The sequence below is a fragment of the Bos taurus genome, chromosome 13 (assembly GCF_002263795.3).
Source record: "Bos taurus isolate L1 Dominette 01449 registration number 42190680 breed Hereford chromosome 13, ARS-UCD2.0, whole genome shotgun sequence".
Taxonomy (NCBI): domain Eukaryota; kingdom Metazoa; phylum Chordata; class Mammalia; order Artiodactyla; family Bovidae; genus Bos; species Bos taurus.
This window is the reverse complement of record NC_037340.1, coordinates 61,671,314-61,694,252: the sequence shown is the minus strand read 5'-3', so window position 1 is coordinate 61,694,252 and position 22,939 is coordinate 61,671,314. Positions and strand designations below refer to the sequence as shown.

Here is a 22,939-nt window from a genome sequence, read left to right as displayed (position 1 = left end):
CACAATGCACCGCACAATGGCCCGACCGCCGCCACTACCGGGGCCTGAGCGGGCCTGGCGGAGCCCGAGCGCGGCCCGGCCCGCAGCGCGGGGCTCGGAGCGCGGTGAGTCCCAGCGATGACCCCGGGGGACAGCGGGGAGCGGGGCGGGAGGCCGTCTCGCTGCGCCCGCGCGCCGGGCACCCGGAGCGGCAGCGCCCCTCATCGTGGGCCCGTCAGCGCGGTCGCCCACACCCCCGACCCGAGGCCCCCTCTACGCCAGCCCGGCCCAGATAGGCCCCGGGGTGACCAAAACTCTCCTCGGACCCGTTACCTGGGTCTTGGGGACTCGAAGAAACCCTCTGGCCCAATCCCTACCGAGACCGAGAGACTCAGCCCTGGAGGTCCCCTACTCCCGACCCCCCCCCCCCACCCCCACCCCCACCCCCAACCCCCGGCCCAGGCTCCCTGGAGACCCAGATAACGCGCAGCTGACCTTACTAGGGACCCGGGTCTGGGGGACGCAGATAAGCTGCACCTGCTCCCTCCCCTCAGACACGCCTACCCGGACCCACATAACCCCCTTTACTGCTCCATATAGTCCGCTCTTTCCCCTCTATTTCCCAGAACCACATAACCCCTTTTGAGGCTTCCCTCAAATATTTGATCCTGGGGAACCCAGATGAGCTCTACCCATAGTTTTCTCCTCGGCGATCCTACTCCCAGCCTCCAGACAGCTTCCACTCGGTACCATTTTGAGACTCTTCAAATTCAGGGAATTCGTCTTTTATCTTAGCCCCTTTAACCCTCCAGCCGGTGTACACCATCCCCAGCCCGTCTCTCTTTCTTTGCGGTGGGTGTGGTGGGGGTCTCTTTGGGATTCAGATAACTCGCCCCTCCCTCCCTCCCGTTCCTGAGACCTCCTCCAGTCTTCTCCCTGAATTTCTGTCCCTTGTCTGGCAGCCGTCCACCCGCAGCCCTCCCAGTCCCGGGGCGTTTCACACCCCTCCTCCCCGCCACGCAGTGTGGTGGTCTAGAAACTGCTCAGGAGCCAAGCTGTCCCCTGCAAATCCTGTCCCAGGCTATGGCCCCGTCTCGGTGGGGAAAATGGACCTGCAAGGTGCAAGATAAGGGGATATTGGGTGTGGGGAGTTGGTACTTTAACCTATAAGTGTTCCTATCTCCTGGCTTGTGTGTTTTCCCACCTGTCTGCCTGGGACTCGGAAAGAGCCTAGGCTGGGGTTTCTAACCCAACCCCCCAAGGTGAGGCCACCGGATTGGGGTGGGGGTCTAATCAGGTTTCCTCTTGGTGAAAATAGGGCTGTTGTGAGTTGCAGCCATTTGCTCAAGACCTCCTTAGGAGTGGGAGTCATGGGGAATCAGACGGAATCGCGAATCAAAAGGACTCCAAAGAGGGTCCATGTACACTGATAGAACTAGCAGCCCGGGAGTAAATCCACCCCTGTTAATCCTGTTTGATGTCTCTTGGAATGATGCAAGCCATTGAGACTCTCCAGCCTCCCTGTAATTTAATTCTCTCACCACTGGGGGGAGTGTGTGTGTGTGTGTGTGTGTGTGTGTGTGTGTGTGTGTGTGTGTGTGTGTGTGTGTGTGTGTGTGTGTGTGTGTGTGTGTGTGTGTGTGTGTGAGAGAGTGTGTGTGTGTGTGTGTGTGTGTGTGTGTGTGTGTGTGTGTGTGTGTGAGAGTGTGTGTGTGTGTGTGTGTGTGTGTGTGTGTGTGTGGCGGGGAGGGGGGGCTTGCGAGGCAGCTATACCCATTCCCCCCTTTCCTTCTCGCCCTTCTCCAGCCAGTCAGTATATCTTTCCTTGCCCAGGTCAGGACTTGGTTTTTTGTTTTTTGTTTTTTTAAAATCTCTATTTATAATTTCCCAGTTGTTATTTTGGGTTCTGCTTAGGGGAAGATTCTGTCCACCCCAAGGAAAGTTCCTGGGTGTGTTTCCTCCTCGGCAGGTGTTGAATTGAGTTCTTCAGATCCCCAAGTAGCTCTTGGGCAGGAGGGATAAAAGCTATTTTAGGGTAGTCACTGAAGTGGAGCTGTTAATCCTCTGTGGGTCTCTAGTTAAGAACACTTAGAGATTAACTCTTTCTTTGCTGCATGGGGGCTATTTCTTAACAGTTTGGGGGGAGATTTGGGAGATTTCAACTCTGGTGAAGGTAGGAACATGCAACTCAATACAAAAGCAAAGATAATTGCTGCCTTTTGTTGGGTACTTAGTGGAAGCCAAGCCGAATGCTGAGCCCTTTGCATACCTGACTAAAATAATCCTTAAAACAAACCTGTGAGGTAAGTATTTTTAGTTTTATAGATGAGGAAACAGGCTAATAATGGAGAAAGAACGTAGTTTCTATAGAGATGATGTAACACCATAAAAACTATAGTTTCATCATAGGGCAGCAGACACCATGGCACACAGCAGAAGACAGATGGATGAGGGAGTAATCTGCCTCCTTTAAAGGCTTCCAAGAGGCCTTAGAAAACTTATAACTAGGGAGCCTTAGTAATAGAGATTCCTAAACTGAAGGAACTCAGGCCCAGGATATGGTGCTGGAGAAAGATAACGTAAAGGGGGACTGGCTCCGGGGGATGTGCTGAGGGTTAATTGTGGGGGAAAAGAGGAAGGCTGCATTCTGGGGAGGTGTTGGGAAGGGAAGGAAACTCACTCTGAGGCCTGAGAAGTCACATTAAGGGAGGAAAAAAACGTACTACTCAGGCCCTGTGCCGAAAAGGAGACACGATTTAGACCTCAGAGACTGCATTGTTTGTATTCACACATATTCTGTCAGATGTTTCAAGAGTGTTGTTTCACTGAATCTTCCATGAGAATATTGGTAGGTAAGGAGAACTAATCTCTCTTTTAGAAATTGAGGAAACTGAGGTTCAGAGAAACTAACCTACCCGTGGTTTCACAGTCAGTAAGTGGCAGCTCTTCTGATAGTAAGTCCAAGGTTCTTTCCACAATACCTCCCTCTTGATATCAGGCGCCAGAAGGAATCTTAGGATGAAAATATACCAAGTTATACCAGTAACTGGGAGGGATTGATTGTGTTTGTTTTATGGGAACAGGTTCTGTCAGCTTATACAGTTGTTAAGGTTAGAGTGTGAGACCAGAAGAACAGCTTTGAAAGAGAAGCAGGATTTTTTTTCACAGTTTTGTGGAGAAGAAATCCAAAGAAATAGGCCTTCGGATAATGTGGGAGAGGCCCAGGAATTTTCCTGGATGAGAGGAGTTTGCAGACAAAGGACAGAGGGAGAAAAACTAGATTTCCTAAAGAGTTCCTAAGGTAACTCTAAAGCCAAAGCCCCAGTACGTGCAGATCAGGGCAAGCACATGGCTGCTGCCTGCCTTCTTTGCTTCTATCAATGCAACCTCGTGAGCTCTTCTTAGCCACCACCAGCCTCTTTCCTAGAAGCCCATTACTCACTCTTTCAGTAGCAGCATACTACACTGCTGTGTCTTGTTTGTGCTTGTTCAGGAGAACAGATGAGGTGGATGTGTGGGAGGTGGGGGACGTACTGTTCTCTTTCTGAGTTTGTGCGGAATTTCCAGGGCTAGGCTTCCCTCTCACGTCGGCCAAGTGATGCGACTTGCTTCCTTCCCTCTGGCTGCCATTCCCAGCTTTCCAGAGGTGGAGGTGCGTGATTTCACGTCGGGGGTGGGGGGCAGAATTTGACTTTGAAGGTGGGGGAAGTTCCTTCCAAACTAGATTTTCAAATTCATGCTCGCTCTCTACCCAATTCCAAGCTGCCTAGTAATCACTGATATTATAAACAGGTAATTCCACCCTTTGGAAGAAGGGAGGACTTAAACAATAAAAGCCAGACATCAGAGGCCTTTGAGGTTTATTGTGAAGTAGGCAAATACGCCATGATTCGAAGGCTCAAGTGGGACTAGTTTTTAGTGTTAGCACGTGAGTCATGCAAAATGTAGCCACCTTTGTGCAGATCTTTCTAGGCACATCTCCACTCGTGATGGGGAAATTGTTTATCATATTACATTGCAGTGTTTCTTCAATAAGAGGAATGGTTCCTGAACAGGACATAGCTCATGTTAATGATGAGCAAAGCTCTCTCGGGCATGAACCCGCTGATCCCATCATCTCGTTCACGGCCAGCCTGTTGGTTGAATGGTCACTGTAAGCAGCAGGTGCTAATGAGCTGAGCAAGCATTCTTTGGCCCACAGCTAGTTTGTGCAGTTGGAGCCCTCCCCAGATTCTCGTGGACAATCCCCACATAGCCGCTTTGCTCCCTTCACATGGAAAAGCCTCATGACCAAATTTTGGCATGAGCTCTTCAAAGGAAATTCCCCTGTTGTAGCAAGTTACATTGAGGTTGGTAACCTGTTTGTGTGATGAGCTTGTGAGTGTGAATGTGGGTCTGCTGTGCCCCCTTTGAGAAATAATGCCCTTTCTCTCTTACTCTGAATTGATGTCAGTAAAGAAGTTGTGTCACCTATGCCCACCTGCTCCCACACAACCCAGTAGAAAGACTTCAAGATATTGGCTCCCCCTTTGGAACTCAGTTTAAACTAGAACTGCCTAAGCATGTTAGCCTGTAAGAATCCACTTGTATACAGTGACTTATGTACTCATCTAAAAGAAAGTTGAAAGTCCTTTTCTAGATGTTAGGTGTATGGAGATGAACGAGATATGATCTGAGCTCTCAAAGTATCTGAGTTCGGTGGTGGAGTCTGAGTTCTAATGCAAGTATGTTACCTGTTCACAATGGAGACATGCATGTGTTCTGTGAGGGTCTGTAGGAGGGGCCGCTCAACACCTTGGTTATTGGACGGGCTTTGCTAAAGAAGTGTGGTTTGGGCCCTGAGACCAAGAAACCCAGAGTAGTGGTGGAGGACAGGATGGGACCAGCACTGGTTTAGTGGAAATGCTGAGTCTGCTGTTGCCTCTTCAGATGAACCTCTTGATGTTGATGCACTGCTGAGAAACACATCTGGCACAGAGGCTGACCCTCCAGGGTGTAAATTTCCTAAGTAAAGGCTGCTTTCTCTTATGATGCCTTTTGGGCATTTTATTGCTCCTTAGCACCTCCACAAGGAGGAGAATTGTAGAAAGTGAGGAGGAGGAGGCGCTGCTGTCTAAATTTAGTGGAAAGGATGTAAAAGCGAAGTTGGAAGGGAAAGGGAGTTTAGGGCTTTTACTTCCTCTGATTATCCTATTTCCTATTAGCCTAGGTGGTACTAGTAATAATAGTTACCATGTAGCACTTACTAGGTGCTCAGCCTTCTGCTGAATGCTTTATATTTTTATCTCATTTAACCCTCACAAGGTCCTTATGATGTGGGAGATTATTAAGCCCATGTTGTAAATGAGGAAACAGCTCAGGGAAGTAAGTAATTGGCTGAAAGTCACATGGCTTCAAAGTGGAAGGGCTGGGATGGAACTGGGGCTCTGTCTGCCTCCAGAGCCCATGTTTTCATGGTATTGGGCTCCCTAACACCAGGTGTTCTGATGTTTCAGGTGAAGAGATTGTTTTCTGAAGGCTGCGTTGGAGGCTGTGACAGAGCACAGAGCCCTGTGGAGCTGATGGGGAGGCTTTCTCAATAACATGGCCCTTCGCCATTAGCCTTGCCATGACCACATTTTTCACCAGCGTCCCCCCCTGGATTCAAGATGCAAAGCAGGAGGAGGAAGTGGGCTGGAAACTAGTGCCCAGGCCTCGGGGCCGGGAGGCGGAGAATCAAGTGAAGTGCCAATGTGAAATCTCGGGGACACCCTTCTCAAATGGGGAGAAGCTGAGGCCTCACAGCCTCCCCCATCCAGAGCAGAGACCGTATAGCTGCCCTCAGCTGCACTGTGGCAAGGCTTTTGCCTCCAAGTACAAGCTGTATAGGTAGGTGATGCTCCCATACCTCTTCCTGCCCTGAGGTTCCCAGGGATAAAGCCAGAGAGACTCCACTGAGTGTGGAACTTTATCTGTGGCAGAAGAGTAGAGGTTAATTTGTCCCATAAGCCCATTTGAGATCACTCACTGAAAAATAATGGTGGTATTTTTTATTCAAACACTAGACTCTGATGGGTACAATATCAGATAGCTATGAACAGACTAGATTGAGTTTTTTGTTTTTTTTTTTCAATACAGGCTTACCTCATTTTATTGCACTTCACAGATACTGCATTTTTTTTTTTTTTTTTTTTTTACAAATTGAAGGTTTGTGGCAACTTTCAGTGAAGAAAGTTGGCCCAGTTTTCCAACTTTCCAACAGCGTTTGCTCACTTCATATCTCTGTGAAGCGTTTTGATAATTCTCACAATATTTCAAACCCTCCACCATCAAAAAGATTACAGCTTGCTGAAGGCTCAGGTGATGACTAGCACTTTTTAGCAATAAGGTATTTTTTTTTCTTTTTTTTTAAATAATTTTTTAAAAAGGTGATATGGACTGTACTTTTAAAGTCTTTATTGAATTTGTTACAACATTGCCTCTGCTCTTTTATGGTTTGGTTTTTTGGCTGAGAGGCTCACGGATTCCTAGCTCAATCAAGTCTGCACCCCCTGCATTGGAAGGCGAAGCCCTAACCACTGGACCACCAGGGAAGTCCCTAGTAAAGTATTTTTAATTAAATATATACATGTTTTTTTAGACATAATGCTATTGCAAACTTAATAGGCCACAGTATAGTACAAACATAACTTTTATATACACTAGGAAACCAAAAAATTCATGTGACTCCTATTACTGTGACTTTTGCTTTGTTGCAATGGGCTGGCACCAAACCTGCAATATCTCCCAAGGTATGCCTGTGCTACTTTCCCTACCTGTGTCAGGTAATGGTGAGAATATTAGCCCCAAATTAGGCATCAGCCTTAGAAGTTTAGAAAGAAAAGGAGACCCTCTGGTCCAATCTGTAAATTGTAAAGTGCAGGCTCAGAGTGGAGAAGTTAACTTACCCAAGGTCGTATTGCTCACATGATTACTTATGACTGTAGAGTCCTCTGGGTTAGAAGATTTCCTGAAACTTGTAAGCTCAAGAACCCCTATCTAAAGTGAAATGGAATGTGAAAGCCCTGGTGTAAAGCAGATATGACAGAGCAGCTCTGAAGGGAGCAGGGCCTACTCAGGAGTAGTTTTGATTTTATCCTTGCCTTTGCATCAGAGGACCATGAGTGTGCCCTTTGCCAGTGATGCAGACTGCCTGCTGCACAGCCATTCATCCCTCGACCATCAGTTACTGAGCTCTTGTCACATACCAGGCACAGTCTTCAGTGACAGGGACAGACAGTTCCTATCGGTGAGCCAGACAGATGCAGGGGTGGGGAGGGGTGTTGCTGACCCTCCTCGAGTTTACTGTCTTAATAGCAGGGACAGACAGCACACAAGTAAATACGTAACAAGATGACCACAGAAAGCCTCTAGTTCCTTGTCTGCAAAACAGTTGATAGGAAGGAACTAAAACAGGTAACAGAGTTGTATGTGACCAGGATTGCCCTCGTGACAGTTCTGTGTCCTCAGCTGTGTGCTCCTGTGTCTTAGGTGGTTATCAGTTGGGGGTATCCATGTAGACTTTCCTAGTGGCAGTCTGAGTGTCAGTGGGAGGCTCCAGGAAAGGTCCTGGGCCAGGAGACAGGAGCCTTGACTCCACCCGGAGTCACCGTAGAGTTTTAGGCAGTTTACTAAACCTCATTGGGCCTTCGTTTTCTCACCTTCAAAATGAGGGAAATAGACTGGATCGCTCAGCATCTTCCTCTTGTATGTTACCATGCCACTTATGTCACAGGAGATTAATAGTAACCTTTATAGGTGTGAGCACTCACAAGAACATGAGGATAGTGGGTATGATTGATACCTTCCAGGTGGAAAGAATCACTGGGTCCTGTGCAGAGACAGCAGTGGCATATCTAAGTGAATCCAGGTCTCGAGAAGGTCTGGGTTTAAGTGCATTGTAAACCCAGAAAATTGTCTGCCACTTACTGGTGGGTGGGGGTGTCCTGTGCGTCAGCTTCTTATGTAAAACACAGGGTTAATGACACAGCTCACATAGGGCTTGTAAACGATGGGACCTCAAAGTCTTGCTGAGCTGATTCTGAATACCATGGAGCTCTGGATTGTAGTTCTGGATTCAGAGCTGGTTTCCAGCCAGATAGGAGCAGAAAGCAGGTAAACCAAGGGGCACTGAGGTCCCATATCACAAACACATCTTTTGAAACGTTTAAATGCTTTATGTGGCAAACAATTTAAATGGTACAAACGGACAGGCAGTGAAAAATTGTCACACTTGAAGCCACTGTTCTCCTCAAAGGCAAGCATTGGGGTCAGTTCTTTGTGTATCCCTCTTGAGACATTCAAACATGTATTCCCTTCCTTTTTTATTTTCACAGGGGATTGTGTTACATACACCGTACTGAACTTCCTTTTTTGACTTGGCTCTCTGTTTCTTGGGAGATTGTTCCAGATCAGGAAGTTTAGATATATTTCATTTTCCCTTTATTGTGTCATTTAAATTTTTATAAATACACTTTTTGTTGCAAAGGAAATACATTCATGTAATTCAAAATTCAAAAGGTATACAATGAAAATTCTTCATCACACCCAGAAAAGCTGCCCTTTCTTCTCCCCATGGGTAGCCAATGTTAGTTTCTTGTGTATCCTTTCAGAAATATTTTAAGCTCATATGAGCAAACATGCATAAATTTTCTCTCTTTTCCAGTGCGTGGTACCATTCCATAGGCACTATGCTGTCTCATAGCTTTTTCCCACTTTATCTAGGAGCTTGTTACCTGTTGTATGTATAAAGCTGTCATTATATTTAAAAGTTAAGGTGGGAATTCCCTGTCGGTCCAGTGGTTAGGACTTCACGCTTTCACTGCTGTGGGGCTGGGTTCCATCCCTGGTCAGGGAACTAAGATCCCATAAGCGGCACAGCCAAAAAAAGTTGAGTCATTTTTATGGACTTAATTACTTATTTAGCCAGTTCCCTACTGATGGACATTTAGATTCTTCCTGATATTTTGCTACTGAATTCAGTGCTGCAGAGAATAGCAGCATATGTGGTTTTGCAGGTGGCAGAGGATAGAATGTAGTTGGCATGGCATTCCATTCCATCGCATGCCTCTACCACAGTTTTTGTGTCTAGTTGCCTGTTCGTGCACAACTCCGTTGTCTAGCCAGCCCTTATGATCTCCTTTCTTTCTCCTCTGTCCTTCATCCCTGTCTGCAGGCACATGGCCACCCACTCAGCCCAGAAACCCCACCAGTGCATGTACTGCGATAAGATGTTTCACCGCAAGGATCATCTGCGGAACCACCTGCAGACCCATGACCCCAACAAGGAGGCCCTCCACTGTTCTGAGTGCGGTAAGAATTACAATACGAAGCTGGGCTACCGGCGCCACCTGGCCATGCATGCCGCCAGCAGCGGTGACCTCAGCTGCAAGGTGTGCCTGCAGACCTTCGAGAGTACCCAGGCCCTGCTGGAGCACCTGAAGGCCCACTCACGCCGGGTAGCGGGTGGTGCCAAGGAGAAGAAGCACCCCTGTGACCACTGTGACCGGCGGTTCTATACTCGTAAGGATGTGCGGCGGCACCTGGTGGTCCACACAGGCCGGAAGGACTTCCTGTGCCAGTACTGTGCCCAGCGATTCGGCCGCAAAGACCACCTGACACGTCATGTCAAGAAGAGCCACTCACAAGAGCTGCTCAAGATCAAGACAGAGCCAGTGGACATGTTAGGCCTACTCAGCTGCAGCTCCACAGTCAATGTGAAGGAAGAGCTGAGTCCCGTGCTGTGCATGGCCTCTCGGGACGTGATGGGGGCCAAGGCCTTCCCTGGCATGTTGCCCATGGGCATGTATGGTGCCCACATCCCTACCATGCCCAGTGCGGGCGTGCCACACTCCCTGGTGCACAACACGTTGCCCATGGGCATGAGCTACCCTCTGGAATCCTCACCTATCTCTTCCCCAGCTCAGCTTCCTCCAAAATACCAGCTTGGATCTACCTCATACTTGCCCGACAAATTGCCCAAAGTGGAGGTGGATAGTTTTCTGGGGGAGCTTTCTGGAAGCCTGTCTCTCTCATCCGCTGAACCCCAGCCCACCTCACCTCAGCCGGCAGCAGCTGCGGCCCTCCTAGATGAAGCACTGCTCACCAAGAGCCCCGCCAACCTCTCCGAGGCGCTCTGCGCTGCTAATGTGGACTTCTCCCACTTGCTGGGCTTTCTTCCTCTCAACCTGCCCCCATGTAACCCATCTGGGGCCACAGGAGGCCTGGTCATGGGCTACTCTCAGGCTGAGGCTCAGCCCCTGCTCACCACTTTGCAAGCTCAGCCTCAGGATTCCCCAGGAGCTGGGGGACCGCTGAACTTTGGGCCATTGCACTCCTTGCCACCTGTCTTTACCTCTGGCCTGAGCACCACGACCTTGCCTCGTTTCCACCAGGCATTCCAGTAGCCGTAAGGAGGCCCTCAACTCAGTCCTGGCTCTGTCAGGGAGCCTCAGTACTTTTCCCATCTGCATCCCCCATGAAGGCAGCTGAGCTTTCAGAGCTGGGTTCAAAAAGAAACAATTCCAGTATCTGTATGGAGCACTTGGTTTGGGGGCTTAAGCTCCAGGATTAGTTCCAGGAGGAATCTTGAGCCCCAACCCCATGAAAAGATGTAATACAATAGGACTTCAGGTATTTTTACTTTTTTTAAAAAATCTGAATCGGGAGCCACACCTAGCCTTCTCCCTCTCCAAAGCATCGGAACCTCCTTCTCTTTGAAGAAGGGAGAGGTCTCTTGAAGACACAGAGGGTTTTACTTCGGATGACCTCGAGAGAAGTAGCCCAAGAAGCCCGTCTTCTGGTCCCAGCCTGCAGACCCCACAGCAGTTGGTCAGGCCCTCCTGCAGAGGGTCCATCGCCTGCTTCCAGTCAATAGGCAGGAGGGAAGGCCTCTGCCTGTTGTTCCCCATTATCTCCATCCCTCCTGTCCTAACGCCTCCATTTTCAGTCAGTGTTTTCCAGCAACGGTACCGTTTACACAGTCGCTTCAGACACACCATTTCACCTCCCTTGCTGAGCTGTTAGCCTTAGAATGATTGCAGTGAACATTGTTTACACACCGTGAATCCATTCCCACCAGTCCATTCCAGCTGGCACCAGCCAGAACCACTTGGTACCTGGTGTTAACTGGAGCCCTGTTTACAAGGCGGAGTCGGGTCCCGACTTCTCTTCATTTGAGGTCACATTTTTCCCCTGTGGGGAAATAAACTGACTTTGGACTGCTTCAGTCTCTGCCATCTTCCATGACTGTGTCTGTTCTTGCCTTCCTTGGCAGAGTCCACAGGAGACAGGCAAGAAGATTGGAGCAGTTTTCTCACAGGTCTGCAATTCTGTTTTTCTTCAAGTACATCATGACCCCCTCATCCTCCTTTTGAACTGGAGAGAGGGGAAGAAATGAAAGGCATGCCCACTTCCACTCCCCACCCCCCCCATTCCTTAATCCCTACCCTAAATATCATGAGTTGTTATTGGTCTTGGAAGGAGGGATTTGGGTTCTAGGCTGGTGTGGATAGCAAAGGAGAGGGTGTGAGCCCCTCATATGTCTCTCCTACCTGTCCCGTTTTCAGGAAGTTGTAGAATTGTTGGAAGAAGAGTTTTCAGAAAGTTAGGACTGGGCAGATAATTAAGTGCTAATCATCATCGTATCATGTATGGGGGTATACGTCATGTATGGGATGTATCATGCGAGGTATACATCATTGCCTCCCATACCAGACTTTTTTCTTCTCCAGTGTTCCTCCTCTCTCTTCCACTTTGCAGTCCCTCGGGACTCCAGGCCACTGTGCATAGGCTTCTCCGCTCTCCATCAAAGAACTTCCACCTTCCTCTTGTGGCCCCTCACTTTTGCCCTCAGTACTCAGCAAGTTTTCTTGCAATAAACGATTAATTCTCTTTTGACTTGTGGGGCTCCCTTGCTGCAGACAGCACAGCTCTTGCCCAACTGAACCTCACCCTGCTTCATCTCAGTTCTGCATGGGCTTCGCTCTTCCCGCTCGTGGAAGGGAGGCCTCTCAGGGACCACCAGTATGGGGCCCTCTTGAGACACTTCCACTCTGATTCAGAAACACACTTCTACCTCTTTACTGTTAACTCCTACAGATGGCAGCCAGCAGTTTCTGGGCACTTCTCTCGGCAGGTGCCTCATACTGGCTTCTGGCTTCTTCACTAGGGTTTCAGGACAGACTACCAAGGAACTGCCTCAGCCTCTTCCCAGTTCTCCCTGTCCCCCTCCTGTCTAGAAATCACTTTGGTTTATGAGCAGGTACAAGACCCACGCTTCTGTTCAGTGAAGGCCAGTTCTCTTTCTTTGAGGTGAAAGCCTTAAATGTAGCTTCCTGGCCTTGATTGGAAGCAATGTGTAATGAATAAACATGTTTTCATTTAGGCAGGCTAGCTTGGGATACCTTTTTTTTTAAAAAACAAAACCAGATACAAAGATGTCTGGCGAGATTAGAATCAGACTAGGTGATTTACTTCTAAAAATTAGCTTCAGTGAGTCCCAGGGACTAATTAAGGTTTACTTTTAAAAGCGTCCACCTTGGTACGCAGCCCCCTTCTGCATGCTATGCATGTTATTGGGACTCGTATATAGGAGATGGTAAGTGAGGACCCAGTTGGGACTCAGTGCCGCCATTGTCCTTGTCGTCTCTGACCTTCATCACTAGACCCAGCAACCCTCACCCCTCCTTGCCACCTTTTCTGTACCTTTTGTTTACAGAGGTAAAGGGGCCTCTGGCTATGGAATATGAAGTCTCGGACTGTTAGAGGAGTCCCTTCTCTGCCTTCTCTTTCCTGTCCCTTCCTTGAATTCTCTCCCCCATTAGTGATGCTGGGAAACTCATAGGACAGGCAAAGCAACTTTAAAATCTTGTAACTTGGGGCCTTGGCCCTCCTCCCTCCTCTTCCTTCCAGTCCTGTTCCTCCCATTCTTCCTTCAATGCTCTTCCCACCCACAAAGAATTTTCCTATCACTGTGAACTTTGCTGGTGCAGAGGAACATCTGCCTGCACCTTTTTTTTTTTTGGACGGTAGATAGCCAGCAATTCTTAAACCTCCCTTTCCAAACAAAAAAGAGTCCTTGACCTCTTGTTCAAAGGATAAGAACAGCTTTATCCTACTCAGTACCAAACCCACTTCAGTACCCTTACTGAGGCCATGAGAGCCTAGGGGTTTCTGCCCAGGACAGGAGCCATGGCATGTCGGCAGAGACCAAACAGGGACCAGGAAAGGGGGGGATGTCCCCTTCCCCACCGCCTCCAACCTCTGTCAGCGATGAGCTGCCCTGAACAGTGGCAGGCACCTCCCCCTCTGCACAGAAGCTAGTCAGGGTTGAGTGCGGTCCTGGGGGCCAGGGGGTAGTAGCATGCCAGCTGGGTCAGCTCAGAGGATCTGCACATCTTGGGAGAGGGGAGAGGAACAGTGAGTTTTTTCCCCATTACCTTTTTGGCATTTTGTTTATGAAATCCGGGAAGCAGGTGTGATTCCTTTTTTGCTCGTAGATATTGTCTTAAGTTGAATTTCTACTCCCCTAAACTTTTCCCCTAGTAGCCCTTTAAGTCCCTATGCCGCCTCCTTTTTGGTAGCTGTTTCTCCAGCCCCGCTCCATCTCCCCTCTTATCTAGGAGCTGTTTTTAAGCACGACTTTTTTAACAGTTTATATTGTACAGGATCAATATTTTGCTTTTTAACAAGGATATTTATGTAATAAGAAACTTTTGCCTTAGGCAGGTGTTGGCCAGAAAAGTCCAGATTCCTCTGGGACCCCACCCTGGCCTCTCCTGGAGCTCTGAACCTGCTGTGGAAGGAACTGGCTGTGACCTCACCACTGGAAAGTAGGGTCTGTGGTGAGGGAAAGGGGTGTACTGGTTCTGACAGGAGGAGGATCCACCATGGTAATCAAGTGCCTCTGTGGAGGGGTTGGAAAAGAAATGTTCTAGTTCAGTTTCTTCAGATGTTCGCCTGCTTCCTTAGTGGATTCTCCCCATAATGCACCTCTCCAACTCTCACCATTTGGCACTGGAACTCCTGAAACACCACTTCTCATACACCCCACTCCCTCTCTCCCAGTGGTCAAGGCTTTGGAGCCACTCTTTCGTAATACCAGATTATTTAAAGAGAGAAAAATACAAGACAAAACCTTCTAGCACTTTGTAAACACAGTGAATAACCTCTTGGAATATTTTTGGCTTTATATAAAACAAGGTTTTTAATTGTAAAATATAAGTGCCATTAGAAAATGCACAGGGCCTATCTTTGTTAAAGTAGATTTTTCAATGTTTTACAGAATGACATTTTCAAAAAAAAGTTTTTATAATGAAGTTGTTTATTAAAAACTTCTGAATGATGTGTTTGGAAGTTGTGAACCTGTCTCATTGGGAGGGGGTTGGAGAGAACCTGAGGAAGAACTGGAGTCTAGACATCATTAGCATCCAAGGGGATGGTGGGTGTGATAGAGCGCACAGTGAGAACCCTTCACATTAGCACCTACAAACTCTGCATTTTGAAATGAAAGATCTTTGAGGTAAGTGGCATCATGCTACTTAATAATCTTGGATGCAAGAATCAAAAAATCAAATGGACTCAATGAAATTTCATACCACTGCAAATGCCAGATGGAATGCAGTCTTGAGGTTAGTATTGGTTCACCATCTCAGACGTGGTAGGCTTTAGCATTCCTGTTTCTGCCATATCTTGTGCAGTTGTGACCATCCTCAGGCCCTTCAATGTGGCTTGTCCCTTTATCAAAGCATGCTGCCACGATTCCAGTCATTCTCACACAATGCTGACCAGGAATGGAAAGGGACCCTTTCCAGGCCCTCTAGAGAGAGGAGTCCTTTTATTCACAGGAGCCCTGTAAGTATCTTCTGTCTCATTGGCCTTGATGGTGTTCTGTGCCATCCCCAAGCCAGTCACTGTAGACCAGTGGTGACAACACTGAGCCAAGGGGAGGAGTGGAACTTTGGCGTGCAGTTAGAATGAGGAATGGATGCTGGTTGTCCAAGAAAAAAATGTCATCCATGGCTCAAGGTGCACAGCTGGTCGTGACAGAGCTAGGACTTGACCTTGCCCACACTTGTGCCTACCCATCTGGTTCAGACGGATTCTTGAAAGGAGTCATGGCTTCACCTGATGTTGCTTGGCCAGTCCAGTAAAGGCGGTCATCGCTGTTCTGAGCCCCATCCCTTGTACTGAGTGAGATCCTCTTATCCGAGGCTCAGACTGAGCTTGCTTTTCTGTGGTCTGGAGCAGTGTCCATAGCAAAGCAATGCAAATCACTCCAGAGTTCAGCCCAAGACTTTACGGGACATCCCATGTTAATGTGTGTTAACAGGTGTTTTATGCTTAAAGGCAGTGGGCTGGCCCTTCATCTCTTTGGCTTGTTGACTTGCGTAACTCCACCCCAATGCGTCAGACCTCTGTTAGGGCCCCAAGGACATCCAGGAGCTGCATTCCTGGGAGTGGGTCTGGCGGCTCAAAGCCATCTTTTCCATTGGATAGGAAGAAGCTGAAGGCTTTACGGAGGAGGTGGCAAAGACTTTTAGGTGAGGGGGTGGAGTATTAGGTATACTGACCACCATGGGCCACAAGTTGGGGAGCTGAGATAACAAGACTGTAGGCATGTGCAGGATTAGGGTTGCAGGGGTTGGTCCACCCAGGCTCTTACTCTCCAGGCACAGGCCCTACACTTCAGACTAGAGTTCACATTTGTAAAATGGAACAGAACAAGGGCTAGCCCCCAGGCCCAGGAGGAGATAAAGCAATGTTCAGCCCACCAGCCCATGAGGATCCAACTCTTGGAGGGAAACCAGGCAGAGACCCACTTGCTCCCTGGTTGGCTGCATCTGAAATTTCCCTTGTCCCTGATTCTTCCACTTCAACCTCGTTTCTTCCTTTTACCACAAATATTTTGAGCACCTCAATGTGCCCAACTACTATGCAAGTTTCAGTCTGGTCAGAGACTGAAGGATACCTCTAGAGTCCTTTGCATTTGCCTGAGTAATTTATCCTCTGCAAAGCTACCCCAAGGCCACAGTAGAGTGGGCACTGAGCAACTCAGGTGGGAAAATTACTGCTTGGCATGGTGGCTCTGATGGAAGGTTCTATCTGTCTGTGATCTGGGTCCCTGTTCAGAGCTGTTTCTTGCTTGCTACACTCCTGCACTATCACTCTCTTCCCACCCCCGACTCCTAGTTCTGTCTGGGTGCCTGCAGTCGCAGCCCCCTGCCCCTCCACCGGGTCCCTCGCCCCTTATTAGCTAGGGAGCCCTGGTGAATCACACCCGAAAAGGGGTGGGGGCGAAAGGGGGCGGAGCGAGCCCTGCAGGAGAAGACCGCGCGTCTAGGCCTCCTGCAGGCGGTCCGCTGGGGTCGCCGCCAGCCACCGAGCCGTCCCTCTCGCGGAGTGCACAGCGTCGCCCCTGCGCCCCAAGCCCTTCCAGGCTCGAGGCTCCCGCAGGTTATGGCGGACGAGGGTTCGGGTCGGGGGGCCTGGAAACCGCCGCGCGCCTGGTCCCTGCGTCTGGGGCCCGAGAGGCTGGGGGACGCGGGTACCCAAGACCCCACAGCCCGCCCTGCAGCCGCCCCGCCTGTCCGAGAGCGCCAGGAGGAGGCCTCTGCCGCCACTGACCTGAGCCCGGAAAACCGGCCTTGTCGGGGACGGCGCCCCAGCAACCTGTCGCACAGAAGGGTTGGGGGCTCGAGCTGGAGCCGGCGGGAAGGTCGAGGAAATGACGACTGAGAAGGGCGCCATCTTCATGGAGGAGGCGGAGGTGGGGGGCGTGGGGCAGCCGGGGGGAGGGGGTGAAGGTGGTGGAGAAGCTGGTCGGGGGGGAGAGGAGAAGCTAGAGGTGGGAGCGGAGGCGCACGAAGGCCTGGGGCCCCTGAGCTTGGTGGCCCGGTTGTGGACCCGCTGGAAGCCGTCAAGTGGGGAGCAGGAAGCCGTGAGTGCCCAGGCGAACAGGGCCTACCTACGAATGGAGCACAGCTCTGGGCGCACGCGCCAGTTGTACCTGGTCCCAAGGAGCTACATCATCCAGAATATTTCTGGCTTCTGGGTCACTGCCTTCCTGAGAGGCTAGAGGCCACTATTACAAAGGACATAAGGAAACTTGGGTTGGTAAATATGTTCACTGTCTTAATTGTAGTAACGGTTTCATGGCATGTGTATATATGTCAAAACATGGGACTTCCCTGGTGATCCAGTGGTTAAGACTCTACGCTTCCACTGCAAGGGGTTGCAAGTTTGATCCCTAGTTGGGGAACTACGATCTCACATGCCACACAGCATGACCAAATATATATATTTGAACAACATATCAAGTTGTGTAGTTTGTCAATTATAATTTAAAATATAAAGTCTTTTAAGAAGGCAGCTATAGTAGTGGCTAGAAGAACAGGTTTTGGAAGCTGGCTTCTTCAGTTGAGTACTACTACAGCTCTCTGGAGAAGGCAGTGGCACCCCACTCCAGTACTCTTGCCTGGAAAATCCCATGGACGGAGGAGCCTGGAGGGCTGCAGTCCACGGGGTCGCTAAGAGTTGGACACGACTGAGCGACTTCAGTTTCACTTTTCATTTTCCTGCATTGGGGAAGGAAATGGCAACCCACTCTAGTGTTCTTGCCTGGAGAATCCCAGGGACGGGGGAGCCTGGTGGGCTGCCGTCTATGGGGTCGCATAGAGTTGGACACGACTGAAGCGACTTAGCAGCAGCAGCAGTAGCAGCACAGCTCTCACCTGCCATGGGATGGCTCAGCAGTCTACCTGAACTACTGGGGCTTGTAACCTCCTCTCTTGAGTCGCTCAGTCGTGCCCGACTCTTTGCAACCCCATGAATCGCAGCACACCAGGCCTCCCTGTCCATCACCAACTCCCGGAGTTCACTCAAACTCTTGTCCATCGAGTCGGTGATGCCATCCAGCTATCTCATCCTCTGTCATCCCCTTCTCCTCCTGCCCCTAATCCCTCCCAGCATCAGAGTCAAGGAGGCTAATAACAGAACATGCCTCAGAGGATCATATTCAAGATTAAGTGAGCTAACACATGGAAAGTATCCACAGTGTCTGGAACACAGGAAATATCCCATGAATGGCAACCAGCATCTTTTTCACTGGTTCGGTACTAAGACTGGATGGACCTAACAGGCGACTATTGTTTTTGTTTGCTGTGTATCCCTTACTATGGTGAATCGTTGTTTCCTAATCACCCATTCCACGTGACTTTGGTGGACAGAAATTCACAGTATCCAATATCCTTGGGGTATGCAGCCTGTTAATAGTACTCAGTCCCCCTAGATGTAGTGATTGGTCCAAGATGTACAAACAGTAATCCCAGCTGGGCCCCTTAGAGACCTTTCCTGGGATTTATCTATGTTGAATATACTAACATAATGGAAAGTCTTTTTCTTCTGGGCTTTCTTAACTGGCTTATGTAGGCCTTGGACTTCCCTGGTGGCTCAGATGGTAAAGAATCTGCCTGCAATGCAGGAGACCTGGGTTTGATCCCTGGGTTGGGAAGATCCCCTGGAGGAGCACATGGCAACCCACTCCAGTATTCCTGCCTGGAGAACCCCCATGGACAGAGGACCCTGGTGGGCTACGGTCCATGGGGTCACAGAGTCGGACTCGACTGAGTGAGCACAGCACAATGTAGGCCTAGACTGATCTATGCCATGCTCTCCCGGCCTCCCACAGAGGAAGACTGTTGACAATGGGATAAAATGGTACAGAGAAAAGCAGAGTGACGACAGGGAGAATCTTAAGGCTATCCTTTGTGCCCCTGGATCTATCCAGACCTGAAGCCAAACCACTCTTCCTTGATGACTTATGAGCTAATCAATCCTTGGGGCTTTGGGCAGTGTGACCAGTTTCTACTGCCTGACACTGAAAGAGTCTTACATGACAGGTGAAGTGAGTGAGCAGCAAACTATTAGAGCTGGGAATCCTTTAAAAACCAGGTCTCACTGCTACCAAAGCTCACACTTACTTGCCATTTCCTACCTGGGGGGCCAGAGGGGCGTGCTGAGTGACTCAGTATGGAGGGGTTGGGGAGGTGGGAGAGACTTTGAACATGCACCAGGCAGAGCGGCAGAAAGCCTGATGTGAGACTGAGCTTTAGGGGAAACCACTCAGCTCAACCCACTGGGGGAAATCTGTGTCACCTCAGACCTGTAACCCTTGCGAGAAAGTCAAGAAACATGACAACAGGACAATGACATATTTATTTACAATTGGACCAAAAAAAGGCATACAGGCATCTTTTAATTAAAAAAAATGATGATGATTAAAAAAGTCAGAAAAATTGATGTCTGAACCCTTGATGAGGAGTCTGTTTACTCACTCCCCCCCAAAAGAGAATCCGTTAGGGAAAAAAATTCAAGATGTGAATGAACAAGACTCCATTTTCATACTCTACTGCTTGGGTTCCCTTTCCTCCAACCTGATTCTTGGTGGACGCCGCTTGGTACTGCGGAGTCACTGTGAGGCAAGGTTGAGAAAATCACTGGTTTGACTGGTGGAGCTGGTGAGGGCTGCTGGGAGAATATGGGGGTGGGGGTGAGGGGGGTATGTTCCTAGCTTAGCCAGCATCCTGAGCTTTGTCTTGTGGTGGGGGTCCTAATGGGGCTGGAGCAAGGGTGAGCGGCTGTTACTTAAACCCTGACCCCAGGGTATGTTTGGTCTCTTGCAACTTGAGAGCAAAGGTCTGTGACAGGCATAGGGGAGGTCAGGGGTTAGGAAGAGGGGGCGCCAATGAAGAAGCCAGGCATCCGTGTCAGCTCCTCTTTCTAACTTAGGCTCCTTGCTTCTTCCTGGGACTCAGGGAAGGAAGGACACAACTTATTTTCCACTCTCCTTCTTGCAGGTAGTGTTCTGGGTGTTCCCCAAAGGAGGCAAGAGCTCAGACAGGAAGTTAAGGGGCAGGGTCTGGCTAAAAGAGCTGTGTGTGGGCACTGAGGCTGGGGGATGTCAAGGAGAGAATGCCTCTTCCCAGCCACCGAAAGAGGAGATCTGAGGTCTCCAGGCCTTGTCCTGCCTTGGAAGTGGGGGAGGAGAGGGTTCCCACCAGCACACACTGCAAAGAGCAGCACATCCCCCTCCCCGCCCAACCCAGGAAGGGGCTGAGGAGCAACCTGAGGGGTGAGGACCCTCATCCAGACAGACGCGTGAATGCTTCGTTTGGCTCTGGAAATACTTGACCCCAGATCCAGGGTTTCTTGGCACGAAAGACAGTTCATTCCAAGTCTCTCCTCTGGTCCAGCAAACTCCTGCTGCTCTGAGCAGGGGCTATTCCTGCTGTCCTGGGGCACTTGGCGCCCAGTACTTCTGGGGGATTTCCTTGGCTTAACCAAGATCTGGGCTTGCTCCCAGTGACAAGATGACCAGAGGCCTGGTGGGGAGCCCTGCTTTGAGCAGCCCTGGGAGGAGGCTAGGGAGGAAGGAATAGGGAGGGGAAGGGGCTGGAAGAGGCTGGTTGGCACTGAGGATGCGAGTCCGGGCTCAGCTGTGCTTTGTCGCGGCATCAATGGTGAGGACGGGCAATGAGAGGCTCAGAAACCTCCCTGAAGCCCCGGGCATTTCCTCTTCCAGTTAGTTGTGGGGTAGCCAACAGCCCTGAGGAACTGAGGTGGAGACAGTGACCAGAACCCAGTGTCTCGGTGGATTTATCCATCCTGGATCCATTTGTTAAAAAAAAAACTAAGGGAAAAAAACCCCAAACCAAAAATACACCTGAATAAACAGGTCCGAGAGTTCCTGCTGGAGGGAACTTCCTTAGCACTGAAGAAAAACAACCCACAAAAAACTCATCCCCCATAGAACTGCAATAAGATGATGAAGAAAATGCAAGATTTATCTACAGGCCTCCCCGCCCCCCACGCAGCCCCGGGATCCAGGAACACTGTGCCAGGAGTTACATTCCAAACGAGCAGGAGTTGTTTTATTTTGCGTGCCTGCACTTCCCTGCGCGGGGCGGCTTCCTGTCCGTGGATGCAGTGGGCCAGACCGTGGTCCACCCCCATCAGTCTATCTTCACGGCAGCGTAGATCTTGCGGACAAACATGTAGGCTGCATAGAAGCCGATGGTGCCCGTGAGGAGCCAGAAGGACAGGACCATGAGGGCAGTGTAGCCAAAGTAGAGGAGAGAGGGAATGAACTCGACGATGTCCAGCTGGGGCGCGAACAGGGAGAGAAGGGGGACACTCAGTGCCAGCCTGCTGTGGCCAACCAGGTGTCCCCCAACCTTGGCCCGGACCTCATGGGCAGGCAGTGAGGGGCAGGTGGGGCACACGGCCAGAGTGAACCTTCATCAGCACCAGGGCCTGTGCTCCGCCCTGGATGCTCACGACCACTATGGTGGGTTATTAACCCATTTTACAGAGGAGCTGGGATTCGAACCTGGAGTCAGAGGGCTAGGAGCCCAAGGCCCATATCCACTGACCAGGCCATTCCATGTCGGAGTAGGAGTCTTCCTGGGGAAGGGCCTGGGAGCTCACTGGGAGATGGGGCTGACCTCAGGGCCCACTGCCAGAATGACGAAGGCAGGAAGGCCACAGCTGCCACTTCCCCACCCTCCACAGCCCCCAGAACCCTGCAGGGAGACTTGCGGATGGCTGGAGCACAGAAGTCGGGGGAGGAGAGAGGCGTTCACAGCTCCTGACTGTGGACCAGGGTCACCATGAGCCTGTCTCAGCCTCTGGTGCTCTCCGCCTGAGTGCGCTCTGTCACTTTTATAACCGTCACATGGGAGTCCTGGGGAGTTGATCCTGGAGCATCTGAACCCCTTAGCTGAGTTCTCAGACCTGGGCAGTGATGCCAGGGAATCTGTCATGTGCCAAGTGGAGCTAATCTGGGACCTTGGTATCAAGACCTTCCTGCCCACCAGGGCCCGAGTGGGGCCTGTTCCAGGGCTCTTGGGCAGACACATGGTCACAAAATGCCAGGAGTCCACAAGAAAACAGTAAGGGTCACTGTTTGAGACCATCTCCCTGAAGTCAAATAGCCACAAACTGGGGGATGAAGGCCATGTCTTCCAGCTCAACCACCCATCTCTCTTTATGGGCTTTCTTGTGGCTGAAGGTGGGGTGAAGGTGATGGGGGGGGCAGAGTAGTGGTAAATCCAGTGAAAACCAGAAAAGGAGTGAGGCAAAAGGCGGTGCTAGAAAGTTCCTTAGAGTTCAGACAGGCCAAGGCCATCATGTTTCAGACAAGGCTCTCGGGCTGCCTTTAGAGCAGAGAAGAAAGCCTCGGGCAGAGGCAGGAAGGGCAGGAGGCTGAGCTGTGACCTTTGTGTAGGCGGCTATGGAAGCAGGCTTCACTTGCCCAACACTGGCTCTTGTCTTCCTTTTTTCCGGGGTCTTGGGTACCCACTCCCTACTCTGTGGTCCTGTTGGGGCTGTCACTCCAGTACAAAGCCTAAGCTAGTCAATCAGAGTACACCAACCTACTGGACATGAGGAACAGTGAAGGGTGACATATAACCTGGGCCAGTGAGCATCTTCCCTGGGACTGATAGTATGACGACAGAGGACTGGGCCAGTGAGCATCTTCCCTGGGACTGATAACATGAGGACAGAGGAAACACTTTCTTTTATCACTAGGGCTGCAAAGCTAAAAAGAGACTCTACGGCTGCTACTGGCCATCCTTCTACTTTGTGAAAAGATCCTACCTGCAGACTGAAGCCAAGAAAACACACACAGAGCTGAGGTATAAACACAGAGCCCTGATAACCATTTAAGCTGCTGGATCTAACCAAGCCTGAAGCTGTACTTCAACTTCTTATTAAAGTTACATAAGCCAAAACATTCTCTTTTTTTGGCTTAAGCCAGCTGCAACTGGGTTTTGGTCACTTTCCATTCAGAAGAGTTTCTGATAAATAGGGGCTGTAGAGAAGGGAAATTAGATTTGTTTTGCAGGATTCCAGCATTAAGATTGATCTGAAGATGGAGTTT

At 50.0% G+C, this 22,939-nt stretch overlaps 2 protein-coding genes across 5 annotated transcripts in view; one reads left to right on the top strand and one right to left on the bottom strand.

Moving 5' to 3' along the window:
* Positions 1–3: 3 nt before the first annotated feature.
* PLAGL2 (PLAG1 like zinc finger 2) lies at positions 4–14,343 on the top strand. 2 transcript variants are annotated; one of them, XM_002692287.7, is made up of 3 exons: positions 4–104; positions 5,475–5,847; positions 9,173–14,343. In XM_002692287.7, the coding sequence occupies exons 2-3, from the start codon at positions 5,588–5,590 to the stop codon at positions 10,401–10,403; spliced, it is 1,491 nt and encodes a 496-aa protein (XP_002692333.2). In that variant the 5' UTR covers positions 4–104; positions 5,475–5,587; the 3' UTR covers positions 10,404–14,343. The 2 variants fall into 2 exon arrangements, with proteins under 2 accessions (XP_002692333.2, XP_010809947.1); XM_010811645.4 differs by lacking the exon at positions 5,475–5,847.
* Positions 14,344–19,189: 4,846 nt separating this feature from the next.
* The window catches only part of TM9SF4 (transmembrane 9 superfamily member 4), a 52,583-nt gene continuing 48,833 nt past the window's right edge, over positions 19,190–22,939 (bottom strand). For 2 of the 3 annotated variants that reach the window (XM_059892682.1, XM_005214773.4), the window contains one exon: positions 19,194–21,158. In XM_059892682.1, coding sequence (XP_059748665.1) covers positions 21,009–21,158 — 150 coding nt within the window. In that variant the 3' untranslated portion in view covers positions 19,194–21,008. 3 annotated transcript variants of the gene reach the window in all.

What these genes read in the sequence shown, in the direction of transcription:
- PLAGL2 (XM_002692287.7), top strand. Translation starts at nt 5,588, where the DNA reads ATGACCACATTTTTCACCAGCGTCCCCCCCTGGATTCAAGATGCAAAG. An exon ending in TCCAAGTACAAGCTGTATAG is followed by an intron (nt 5,848 to 9,172) that starts GTAGGTGATGCT and finishes CCCTGTCTGCAG; the next exon opens with GCACATGGCCACCCACTCAG.